This window comes from Dipodomys spectabilis, unplaced genomic scaffold (genome assembly GCF_019054845.1).
Source record: "Dipodomys spectabilis isolate Male_0828 unplaced genomic scaffold, ASM1905484v1 ptg000476l, whole genome shotgun sequence".
Classification (NCBI taxonomy): Eukaryota; Metazoa; Chordata; class Mammalia; order Rodentia; family Heteromyidae; genus Dipodomys; species Dipodomys spectabilis.
In genome coordinates, this window is record NW_024871153.1 from 117,501 (window position 1) to 130,432 (window position 12,932).

At 51.8% G+C, this 12,932-nt stretch overlaps 1 protein-coding gene across 4 annotated transcripts in view; it reads left to right on the plus strand.

The window, feature by feature from the left end:
• The window catches only part of Ccdc57 (coiled-coil domain containing 57), an 82,785-nt gene that overhangs the window by 40,321 nt on the left and 29,532 nt on the right, over positions 1-12,932 (plus strand). For 3 of the 4 annotated variants that reach the window (XM_042668717.1, XM_042668719.1, XM_042668718.1), the window contains 3 exons: positions 4,580-4,695; positions 6,103-6,171; positions 6,422-6,596. In XM_042668717.1, the coding sequence (XP_042524651.1) occupies positions 4,580-4,695; positions 6,103-6,171; positions 6,422-6,596 (360 nt within the window). Of the gene's footprint in view, positions 1-4,579; positions 4,696-4,933; positions 5,303-6,102; positions 6,172-6,421; positions 6,597-12,932 lie in introns of those variants that run through there. The other variant, XR_006145729.1, reaches the window with a different exon arrangement.

Genomic DNA, 12,932 nt, shown 5'->3' on the forward strand with positions numbered 1-12,932 from the left:
GAGATCTCTGCCCCTTCTCATTCAATGTCAATCATTGGTGTTTCATTAAAAGCTTTTGCCCGTGACCCTACGCACCTCTGAGCCTGAGATTGTAGTTTTCAGTGGCATTTCATTCATCTGGAATTTACGTTCTCTTTTTCTTTTCTTTTTTGGTGCCAGATCTAGGGCTTGAACTCAGCCTGAGTGATGTCCTTGAGCTTTTGTGCTTAGGGCTAGCACTCTATCACTTGAGCCACAGCTCCACTTCTGGCTTTTTTGGTGGTTCATTGGAGATAAGAGTCTTATGGACTGCACTGGCTGGCTTCAAACTGTGATTCTCAGCTCTCAGCCTGTGGAGTAGCTGGGATGGCAGGTGTGCGGCCGGGCCCGTGGGAGGGGTTCACAAGTGCTGTGACCTAGGGCTCATCCTCAGCAGTCCTGCCCACGGGCTGTGTGTTCATTCTTTTTCACATCACCCATTCATGCTGAGAAGAAGCTTCTCAACCTAAACAGATGAAAATTACCCTGACACTGAAAGTCAGTAGTGTACTGTGGGATTAAATTGTTCACAATTAAAATTCTGGGCAATGCTTCTCAGAATTAAAATGTTCACACAGGGCTGGGAAGGTGGCTCAGTGGTAGAGCGCTTGCCTCGCATGCATGAGGCCCTGGGTTCCGTTCCTCAGCACCACATAAGCAGAAAAAGCCAGAAGTGGCGCTGTGGCTCCAGTGGTAGAGTGCTAGCCTTGAGCAAAAGAAGCTCAGGGATAGTGCCCAGACCCTGAGTTCAAGTCCCAGAACTGGCAAAAAATAGTCATAAAATAAAACATTCACATAGTGCTGTGGGTGCTAATCGCTCATGCTTAAAACCCTAGCTACTCCAAAGGTTGAGACCTAAGTTGAGAGCTAGGAGGATAGCAGCTTGAAGCCAGCGTGGGCTGGGAGCATGCCAGACCCCATCTCCAAAGTAACTAGCACAGACCTGGGCTGGAGGCGTGTCCCACGTGGTAGAAGTCTACTTCTGCGCCTGGCTAGAAACACGTGTCCTCACACCCACGGGCCACGCTCCTCCACACATGCCTTCACACGTGTCCACACCCACAGGTGTGCTCTTCCACACACGCCTTCACACCTGTCCACACCCAGAGGTGTGCTCTTCCACACACGCCTTCACACGTGTCCACACCCACAGGTGTGCTCCTCCACACACGCCTTCACACGTGTCCACACCCACAGGTGTGCTCCTCCACACACGCCTTCACACCTGTCCACACCCACAGGTGTGCTGTTCAACACACGCCTTCACACGTGTCCACACCCACGGGCCACGCTCCTCCACACACGCCTTCACACCTGTCCACACCCACAGGTGTGCTCTTCCACACACGCCTTCACACGTGTCCACACCCAGAGGTGTGCTCCTCCACACACGCCTTCACACGTGTCCTCACACCCACAGGTGTGCTCTTCCACACACGCCTTCACACGTGTCCACACCCAGAGGTGTGCTCCTCCACACACGCCTTCACACGTGTCCTCACACCCACAGGTGTGCTCTTCCACACATGCCTTCACACGTGTCCACACCCACAGGTGTGCTCTTCCACACACGCCTTCACACGTGTCCACACTCAGGTGTGCTCTTCCACACACGCCTTCACACGTGTCCACACCCACAGGTGTGCTCCTCCACACACGCCTTCACACGTGTCCACACCCACAGGTGTGCTCCTCCACACACGCCTTCACACGTGTCCACACCCACAGGTGTGCTCTTCCACACACGCCTTCACACGTGTCCACACACCCACAGGTGTGCTCTTCCACACACGCCTTCACACGTGTCCACACCCACAGGTGTGCTCTTCCACACACGCCTTCACACGTGTCCACACCCACAGGTGTGCTCTTCCACACACGCCTTCACACGTGTCCACACCCACAGGTGTGCTCCTGCACACATGCCTTCACACGTGTCCTCACACCCACAGGTGTGCTCCTCCACATACGCCTTCACAGGTGCACTCACACACGGTTGCAGATGTGCGTTTCAGGTCATTGTGCGCAGGTGTTTTGAGGGGTGGAGCGTGGTGCTTATGATTCCTCACCTCCTGCAGTCGCCTCTGGGTGGTGCCTGCGCCTCTTCTCTGCCAAGACATGCAATGCGGAGAGATTTTTGTAGCAATAAGTAAAAATGCTCCTTTGACCACAGCCTCACCAAGCTAAATGCGCATCATAAGATTTGTTAGGCCGATAGAGACACGCACAAATATTGCATTGTTTGTATTTCTTGTTACGGTGCTGAGATTTGCACTTAGGGCACGGTGCCTCCTCCAGCCATCTGCTTCAGCAACATTCCTGGTCCTCTGATGCTTTGCTGGGGCCCTCCGCCTCCCGTCCTCAGAGCTGGGTTTGCAGGCTCACGCCTACCATGTTGGTTTTGGTTGCAATGAGGGTTAACTTTTTGCCTGGGCTGGCCTCAAACCCGCATCACTCCAGTCTCTCTCCAGAGCTGGAACCTCAAGCGCACCGCCAGCACGCTTCCCCTGCTTTGTATTTCTTCCATTTTTGTGGCCTTTTTTTTCCTTTCGCCATTTTTCATTATTGTGTTATTTTCCCTCCCAAATCTCTGACTTATTTAGAAATTATTGAGGAATAAAGGTTGAGGGACCTGGTTAGCCAGTTGATCCAACGTGCTAGCTGTGTGTACACAAGTTTTAGAGTATGCACATTTCATTCAGCATGCCATACACATACAAAATCTGATTGTAAAAATGTTCATTTGGGAATCAAAACTGAGCAAATGGGCTGGGAAGGTGGCTCAGGGGTAGAGTGCTTGCCTAGCACGCATGAATCTCTGGTTTCCATTCCTCAGCACCACATATACAGAAAAAGCCAGAAGTGGCGTTGTAGCTCAAGTGGTAGAGTGCTAGCCTTGAGCAAAAGAAGCTCAGGGGCAGCGCCCAGGCCCTGCGTTCAAGCCCAGGACTGGCAAAAAAAAACAAAAAAAAAGGAGCACGCAGGTCTGAGGGAGGCTATGGGGTGTCTGTTTAGCAAGTGAGGCCCAGAGTTCAAGCCCCAGAACCAGGAAAAAAAAATGCCTCTGTGTCACGTATGTGCCGGTCTGTCCAGGCAGACCTCCTAAGCCCCAGGATTATAGGTGTGGGCCACCGGTACCTGGCTTCATTGCTTCCCCCACTCCCTCTTTGGTGCTGATCCTAGAGCTTGAACTCAGGCCCTGGGTGCTGTCCGTGAGCTCTTTTGCTCAAGGCTAGCGCTCTACCACTTGAACCACAGCTCTACACAGCCAAAAGCTCTACCAGCTCTTTTGGTAATTAATTGGAGATAAGAATGGTACAGATTTTCCTGCTCAGGCTGTCTTTGAACTGCAATTCTCAGGTCTTAGCCTCCTCAATAGCTAGGGTGACAGACGTGAGCCACTCACTGGTGCCTGTTTTTGTTTTGTGTTTGATTTTTTTTTTGGGGGGGGGGTTGGTTTCTTTAGTGGGTGTTGTTTTTCTTTTTGTATTTTTATCAGTGCTGGAGGGGCTGGGGGTTTAGCCCAGCGGAAGGGCGCCCACTCGGTGCGCACAAGGCCCTGGGTTCAGTCCTCAGCCCTGGAAAAATAAAAATAAAAAAACACCTCTATTGATCAGTCCTGGGGGCTTGAGCTTGAACGCAGGGCCTGGGCGCTGTCCCTGAGCTTCTTTTGCTCAAAGCTAGTGCTACCCTACCACTTGCGCCACAGCGCCACTGCTGGCTCTGTCTGTTACGTGGTGCTGAGGAATGGAACCCATGGCTTTGTGCATGCGAGGCAAGCGCTCTACCACTGAGCCACCTTCCCAGCCCCAAGTTCTTTCGTTTTTTTGTTTGTTTGTTTGTTTTTTGTTTTGGTCAGTCGTGGGGCTTGAACTCTGGGCTTTGAGCGCTGTCCCTGCGCTCTTCAGCTCAAGGTGAGGGCTCTACCGCTTGAGCCACAGCACCACTTCTGGTTTTCGAGTGGTTTATTGGAGATAGGAGTCTCACGGACTTTCCTGCCCAGGCTGGCTTCGAACCGTGATCCTCAGATTTCAGCCTTCTGAGTAGCTAGGATTACAGGGGTGAGCCACCAGCACCCGGCTGGTTCTTTCATTTTTATGATTTTGCGATTATTTGTCTATTGATTAATAATTTTTTTTTTTGGTCGGTCATAGGGCTTGAACTCTGGGCCTGGGCGCTGTCCCTCAGCTCTTCAGCTCAAGGCTAGCGCTCTAACACTTGAGCTACAGCGACACTTCCTGGTTCTTTCATTTTTAAAGAAAGGGTCTTGCCTTGGTGTCCCAGACTGTCCTTCTCACCTTCAAGTAGTTAGGACTCCAGGTGTACGGCACCATGCCTAGCTGCCTCTATCTATCTGTCTGTCTGTCTTTGGGGCACGTTCATTCCTGCCTGTGCACTGCTGCCTGGGAGCCGGTTGCGGGTGGGCCCTGCGGGGGCTGTGTGGTAGGTCCTGTTGCCTTGGCTTTGGGGAGGAGCATGTTATTCTTTTGAGTGTTTGCCCTCAGGAGAGAGAAATTCAGAGCCACTAACCGAGGCAGCCTTTCCCCAATCTCATTTACAGGGAAGCCACCTCCTCATCCCCCTCCTCCTGCCCAGGAGCCCCCACGCCCAGCGCCCTCTGAGGCACCGGTGTGTCCCACACAGCCTTTAGGAGAGTTGCAGCCCTGTGGAACTCAGGTATGCACCTTCATAATGTCTTCCGTAACACCCAGCTTTGTCCCAGCCAGCTGGGAGCCAAGGCCTCCCGTGCGGGAGCAGCATGCTGGCCTGGGGTGAGGGGCCTGGGCAGGGGCCGGACCGGGGAGAGGTGAGCTGCACAGAGAAAGAACATCAAGAACAAACAGAAAAGAGCCGGGGGGAGAGGGAGCAGGGTGGAGTTTGAGGTGCTCTTTTTCCATCCTTGACCGGTGTCCAGCCCGAGGCCACCCACGGAGAACAAGCTCAGCAGGCGTGTTCCGCAGAGGGTGGAGCCTGAGTCGGACTAGAGGGGTCAGCCTGGAAGGGGACTGGAGGAGGAACGGAGGCTGTGAAGTTGGTTCTGCAAGAGAAGAAACGGAGAAGGGCTGGGCTGAGGCTGAGGCTGGGGCCAGGGCGATCCCACAGGCTCCGCCAAGTTCTGGACAAGGCCCTGGGGAGGACACACTGAGAGGGGGACACCTGAATGCAGGGTGTGGCAACTCCCCTGCGTGCCTGGCTGGCCCTGAGTGGGACCCCAGCACCACTGGGCCTCGCCTGACTCCTGGAACCTTTGTGTCCCTGTATCAGCCACTGCTTAGCCTTTTGGGTGTGTGTTCTCTCTCTCTCTCTCTCTCTCTCTCTCTCATTGGGGCCTGAACTCTGGTCTGGGCGCTGTTCCTCAGCTCTTCAGCTCAAGGCTGGCGCTCTACCACTTGAGCCACAGCGCCACTTCTGGCTTTTTCTGCTTATGTGGTGCTGAGGAATGGAACCCAGGGCTTCATGTATGCAAGGCAAGCGCTCTACCACTGAGCCACCTTCCCAGCCTTGTGTTTGTGTGTGTGTGTGTGTGTGTGTGTGTTATTATTCCAGTACTGGGACTTGAACTCAGGGCCTCTGGGTCCCACTGGACTAGTACCTTACCACCAAAGTCATGCTTACTTCTGCCTTTTGCTTGCTAATTGGCTGATTCCAAACTTAATTCTCAGATCTCAGCCTCCAGAGTAGCTAGGATGATAGGCATAAACCAATGGCGCCCAGTTCTAAATATGTTTTATTTGAAGAAATCTCCAGAACATCAAATAAACATGCTTGTTGTCCCTTCAGCAAAACGTTCACATTACCCGGCTTCTGCTTCATCCCAACAGACAGAATATTTTCTTAAACTTCATTAATCTATTCCAAACAACAAAGCAGGCACAGGCTCATGGCACCCTGTGAGGTAGCTGTGGAGGTGCAGTGCGGGCTGCCCCTGGGCAGTGGAGGCCACACTGTCCACCCTGAGGCCACACTCCACACAGCCCTGAGGCCCGAGGCGGGGAAGAGCTGCTTCCTGTCCTTACCGGAAGGCTCGCTGCCCACCACAACAGGACACGACGTGACGTGGCACTGACTGCTGTCTCCCTACAGGACCCGAAGTGTGCAAAGAAAAAGAGCTCCTCGGAGCTGGCTGGGAGGAGCCAGCCCCCCTCCGCACAGGTCAGCCCAGGCCCCCCCCCCCCCCGTGGGCGGGGCTGGGGCTGCAGCCCCACCAAGGGGCCTGGGGTAGAGCAGGGGCTGGGAAGGGCGGTGGGCTTGGTAGAGGGACACAACCCCATGTGCACCCTCCCCACAGTGGCCCCCACCTGGCGGCCCATCCAGTGCTCCCCGTCGCCTGGGGAGCTGGGGAGGGAGGCTGGCCACAGGCCAGCCCTGCTGACCCTGTCCCGCCTCACTCCTGTGGAGGCAGACTGCCACTTGCCAGAAAGAAAACCGGTCTCCGAAGCCACGGCAGGCTCAGGACATCCCTGGGGAAGACGGACACCTTGCCCACAGGTCGTCCTCACTGGCCAGCAGCTCCCTGCAGGACACCTGGCGGCTCCTAGACCTGGGCTCCAGCCCTTCGCTGGATCACTCCATGACAGGTAGGACACCCCGGCCGGCCCAGGCGGGGTCAGACACGCACAGGCTGGCCCAGGCGGCCCGGACACCACAGGCCGGCCCAGGCGGGGCCCGGACACGCACAGGCACCCTGACCTCCAGGGAGTGGAGTCAAGGTGTTGCATTCTTTAGTCCATTCCATTCCCTAGCTTTCCTTTTAGCAGTCTTCCATCTGCTGTCCTTTCCCTCGCATCCCGTTTCCCAGACCACGTACCACAGGCCCTGCAACCGTGCACAGGGATGGAGTCTGCCTCCCTACCGAAAGGACGCAGTGTGGACAGTTCCACAGCAGAAAAGACCAGCACAGCCAGGTGGTGCCCACCTGCGGGCCGAGCTAATCCGCAGGCTGAGATTTGAGGGTTAGAGCTCAAAACCAGCCAGCCGCAAAATTCCAGAGTTAAAGGCATGGTATAAGTGGTAGAACACCAGATATAAGCAGAAAAAAACAAGAGGCACAAGGCCCTGAGTTCAAGCCCCAGCATACACACAAGCACACGCACACACAGAGCTCAGTTCTCAGAGCTCACTCACTGTCATGAAGCCAGGACGGGGTCCTGCTCTAGGCCACGGCCCCCTCCATCCACCGGTCATGGGCGTCCCGTGCACCGCTGCCCGCAGCTCTAGCATAGGCCGCTGGTTACTGGGAAGGTGTTAGACTTTTCCTGAAGCCCCGGTGGGCACAGCAGGCAGCAGGAAGGTGAGGTAAAGGAAAGGCCACTTGAAAAGAACAGACCAGAGCCAGCAGGGTGGAGCCAGAGCCCAGTGCGTCCTGCGGGCTGCTGCCCTGCCGCTGGCAGCCTCAGCAGAACCTCAGCGCAGCGGAGCGCTGAGCTGGCTGTGGCTTCTGAAGGCCTCGCCTGGCAGCACAGCCAGACCTGGGCCAAAAAGGACAGAGGATGGCCATCCCCAAGGGCATCACTGGGCACTGGCTAGCATGCTACGTGCCGGGTTCAGCCCTACCCCGCAGAGGGAGGGAAACGCCCTTGGTGGACATTATCTCAAATCTCCTTCACCCGGACACCAGCTTACACCCCTCCACCCCCTGCAGTTTTGTTTTTTTTTTTGGTCGGTCCCAGGGCTTGAACTCTGGGCCTGGACTCTGTCCCTCAGCTCTTCAGCTCAAGGCAAGTGCTCTACCGTTTGAGCCACAGCACCACTTCCGGTTTTCTAATGGTTAATTGGAGATGAGTCTCACGGACTTTCCTGCCCAGGCTGGCTTTGAACCTCGATCCTTGATCTCAGCTTCCTCAGTAGATAGGATTACAGGCATGAGCCACCGGCGCCCAGCCCCCTGCAGTTTAAATGTTATTTCCTCCAAACCCCTCTCCAGTAATGTTCCAAGGTAATAGGTATCAACCTGGTTACTTGTTTGGAAGTGTGTGTTTTTTCTGTTCTCTGCCAGTTAGTGTAGTGGTTGTCTTTCTTATTTATGTTGTTGGTGGAAGTGGTGGTGGTCGTGGGGCTTGAACTCTGGGCCTGGTTGCTGTCCTTCAGTCTTTAGCTTAAGGTGAGTGCTCTACCACTTGAGCCATAGCGCCACTTCTGGTTTTCTGGTTTATTGGAGATAAGAGTATTATGGAGTCTTTTGCCCAGGCTGTCTTTGAACCAGATCTCAGCCTCCTGAGTAGCTAGGATTATAGGTATGAGCCACCAGAGCCTGGCTTGTCTTTTTTTTTTTTTTTTTTTTTAATCAAGATACTATACAGAGGGTTACAGTTACATGAGTAAGGTTACCCCCTCCATTATTTTCCCCCTACCATCCTTTCCCTCCCTACCTTCCCCGAAGTTTTGTTTTTTTTTTTTTGATTGTGATTAAGTGATTACATAATTTCCCGAATTTCACAGTATTGTGGAATAATGATGCTCATTTAAAGTCACAAGTTCATTCTAACTTTTCTGGAGCAAATTGTCTATCACAGTCTATAACATATATCAGTGTACACATGTTATACACCATACATGTGATCAGCAGCATGGGGATATTTAGTAGTGGTTCGACCAGATGAGTGGGAGTTCTTTGTTTCTTAAGTCCTGTTAGTTTTGTCATATCACCTAACATTTTGGATTTAGCATCCACTTATCAGGGAGACCATGTACCGTTTGTCTCTTTGCTCTTGGCTTACCTCGTTCAACATGATTCCTTCTAGCTCCATCCATTTCCCTGCCATTATTTTATCATTTCTAATGGCAGCATAATATTCCATTGTGTATAGATACCACAATTTTTGGATCCATTCATCTGTGGTAGGACATCTGGGTTGTTTCCATATCCTAGCTATTGTGAACAGTGCTGCAATAAACATGGAGGTGCACGTGTCCTTCTATATTGGTTCCTGTTGTTCCGGGTAGATGCCTAGAAGTGGTATGACTGGGTCGTAAGGGAGGTCAATCTTTAGCTTTCTAAGGACCCTCCAGACTGCTTTCCAAAGTGGTTGTATAAGTGTACATTCCCACCAGCAGTGTAATAGGGTTCCTCTTTCTCCACATACCCTCCAGCATTTGTCGTTGGCTGATTTGTGGATGTGGGACATTCTGACTGGGGTGAGGTGGTATCTCAGGGTTGTCTTTATTTGCATTTCCTTCACCACCAGGGATGATGAACATTTCCTCATGTGTTTCTTTGCCATTTTTATTTCTTCATTTGAGAAGTCCTGCTTTAGTTCCCTTGCCCATTTAGTAATTGGTTTATTAGGTTTGGGAGGGATTAGTTTCTTGAGTTCCCTGTATATACAGGATGTTAACCCCTTGTCTGATATATTGCTGGTAAATATTTTTTCCCAATTAGTTGGTTGTCTTTCTAGCTTAGTTGCGATAGATTTAGCTGTGCAGAAGCTTTTTAAGATAGTCCCATTTGTCGAATCTCTCTCCAATTTGTTGTGACCCTGGGACTCTGTTCAGGAAGTTCCTTCCTGTGCCTATTAGTTCAAGTGTCTCTCCTACTCTGTCCTGCAGTAGTTTCAGAGATTCAGGTTTAATGTTAAGGTCTTTAATCCATTTTGAGTTGATGTTGGTGCATGGTGATAGGCTGGGGTCCACTTTTAGTTTTCTGCATGTGGTCGCCCAGTTTTCCCAGCACCAGCAGTTGAAGAGGCTGTGTTTCTTCCATTGTATGTCTTTGGCTACTTTGTCGAATATCAGCTGGCTGTAGGCCTGTGGATTTATTTCTGGATCTTCTATTCTGTTCCATTGGTCTTCGGGTCTGTTTTTGTGCCAGTACCATGCTGTCTTTGTTATTACAGCTCTGTAGTAGAGTTTGAAGTTCGGCATGGATAGCCCTCCCATATTGTTTTTATCCCCTAGAATTGTTTTGGCTATTCTAGGTCTTTTGTTGTTCCATATGAATTTTTGGACTGTTTTCTGTGTTTCAGTGATGTACGTCATTGGGATTTTAATAGGAATTGCATTGAATTTGTATATTAGTTTTGGAAGTATTACCATCTTTACTATATTAAGTCGGCCTATCCAAGAGCATGGGAGGTCTTTCCATTTCCTAGTGTCTTCTGCAATTTCTTTCTTTAACTTTTTATAGTTCTCATTAAATAGTTCTTTTACATCTTTGGTTAGGTTAATTCCTAAATATTTTATTTTTTGGGAGGTTATTGTGAATGGGGTTGCTCCCTTTATTTCCCTCTCTTCTTGTACATTGTCAGTGTACAGGAAGGCAACTGATTTTTGTGGGTTTATTTTGTATCCTGCTATTTTGCCGAAGTGATTTATGATTTCTAAGAGTTTGGGGATGGAGTTTTTGGGATCGTGAAGGTATAGCATCATGTCGTCTGCAAAAAGGGATAGTTTAACTTCTTCTTTCCCTATGCGGATCCCTTTAATGTCTTTTTCTTGCCTTATTGCCCTGGCTAAGGGTTCCAGGACTATATTGAAGAGGAGTGGAGACTGTGGGCATCCTTGCCTTCTTCCTGATTTTAGGAGAATTGGTTGTAGCTTTTCCCCATTAAGTATAATATTGGCTATTGGTCTGTCATAAATGGCTTTTATTGTTTTTAGAAATGTTCCTTCTATTCCTGTTTTCTCCAGAGCTTTTAGCATGAATGAATGTTGAATTTTATCAAAGGCCTTTTCTGCATCTGTGGCGATAATCATGTGATTCTTGACCTTGGCTCTGTTGATGTGTTGGATTACATTTATTGACTTACGTATGTTAAACCATCCCTGCATCTCTGGGATGAAGCCTACCTGGTCATAGTGTATAATTTTTTTTATGTGTTTCTGGATTCTGTTTGGCTTGTCTTTCTTATTGATTTCTGGGCATTAATTGTATGTAATGGAAAGTCTTCTCCATTATTTCCCTGTTTTTCATGTTTTTGAATTCTCCTGTGGTGTATTTTCTCATGGATTTTATTTATTTACTTGTGTTGGTCGTGGGGCTTGAACTCAGAGCCCAGAACACTGTTAGAAAATTGAACCATGAACGCAGTAAAGCAAAGAAAGAGCAGAAAAAGAAGCCCCAGAGGGACTCCATGGTGACCTGAGGGGGTCAGCAGACACGAGGCATGGCATCATGGCCACTGGAGCTTGTCTGGGCCTAGGTGTGTCCTGGTCCAGGGGACGGTGTCACAGGGACCCAAGACTGGCAGGATCGGGCTGGGAAGGTGGCTCAGTGGTAGAGCGCTTGCCTCACATGCGTGAAGCCCTGGGTTCCATTCCTCAGCACCACATACAAAGAAAAAGCCAGAAGTGGTGCTGTGGCTCAAGTGGTAGAGTGCTAGCGTTGAGCAAAAGAAGCTCAGGGACAGCACCCAGGCCCTGAGTTCAAGCCCCAGGACTGGCAAAAACAAACAAACAAAAACCACAGGACTGGAGGGTCTAGTAACAATTGTCCAAGTCCCCGGCCTGCCTCTAGGAATTCAGACACAGCCATCACAGCCCTGCCGGCCCCCACTCCACAAGATACCAGTTATACTCAATTCTCTACCATCCACCACTCAGCCAAGATGGATTCTTACTTCAGTGAATTGGAGATAAGTCTCAGGCGTTTTCCTGCCCACACTGGCTTCCAACTGGCTTTGGACTTCAGCTTCCTGAGCAGCTAGGATTGCAGGCCCGAGGCTGTGGATTTATGTTTGCAGTTCATGTCTTTGGGTTTGTGTGTTTGTTCGCTTCTAGGCCTTGTGGCATGCTTAGGCCACTCCCGCTCCTCCTGTCTGGGGTACAGTGGCCGTCTCCCACCCTGGCTCCTGGCAAGCCACGGGACAACTGAGTTTCAGGTGGGGAAGAGCAGTAGTCTAGGTGGCTCCATTTTTTTTTTTTGGGTCCGGTCGTGGGGCCTGAACTCTGGGCCTGGGCGCTGTCCCTCAGCTCTTCAGCCCAAGGCTAGTGCTCTACCACTTGAGCCACAGCGCCACTTCCGGCTTTTTGTTTATGTGGTGCTGAGGAATTGAACCCAGGGCCTTGAGCATGCAAGGCAAGCGCTCTACCACTGAGCCACCTTCCCAGCCCCGGGTGGCTCCATTTTGATGTCTGGCCTAGAGAGCAGCCGGAGCAGCCCCCTTTGCAGTCAGGGCCCCGGCGGTATCCACGAGCATGGCGGCCACATCCCTCTGCCTTGGCACTAAGCTGTCTTTGGACCACTGCTTCCTGGCTCTGTGGCCTCTTCCAGTTTCCCGGCGTGCTCTGGCTCTTGGAGGCAGCCTTGGACTTCAGCACCCGATCACTGGGTTGCGCTCATTGTCCCCCCTTCCTGCTCTGTGGAGCATTTCTGTTAGTTTGCCTCTGGGCTCCGACCCCTAACATTCCCACTCAGAGCAGCGGGTGGCCTCCACCACCACAGCCACAGCGTCACTTCTGCTTTTTGGTGGTTAGTTGTTGATAGGAGTCTCATGGCCTTTCCTACCAAGGCTGGCTTTGAGTTGCGATCCTGTCTCAGCCTCCTGAGAAGTCGGGAGCAGGCATGAGCCCCCAACTCGGGCAGGTCCCTTGTTTTCTGGTAGCATTTCTGGGTGTTCCTTCCCCCATGTCCTCACCCACTGCTGGTAGAGTTTTGTGTGGGAAATGAACGCCCCACCCCCATGTCCAGTGGAGTTGAACCGTGGTGTTTAAATAGTATTAGCCTGTACTGAGCCCTGGGCGGAGGCTGCCCAGGCCCCTCCCAGGTGCTCAGCAAAGACCTTTCTCTTCCTGTCCTGCCGCTGACCGGTTCCGCCTGTGTCTGGGCCTGGGCCCCAGCCTCACCCACCCGCTGTGCTTCTGCCCCAGCCATGCCAGGCAGGCAGGCTCTGGTCAGGACAGCTTGCCCTAGGCCACCCTTCCTGAGGGGGGGGGGGGGGGAGTCCTGAAAGCCTAGAATCTGCCCTTCCCCTCCTCAT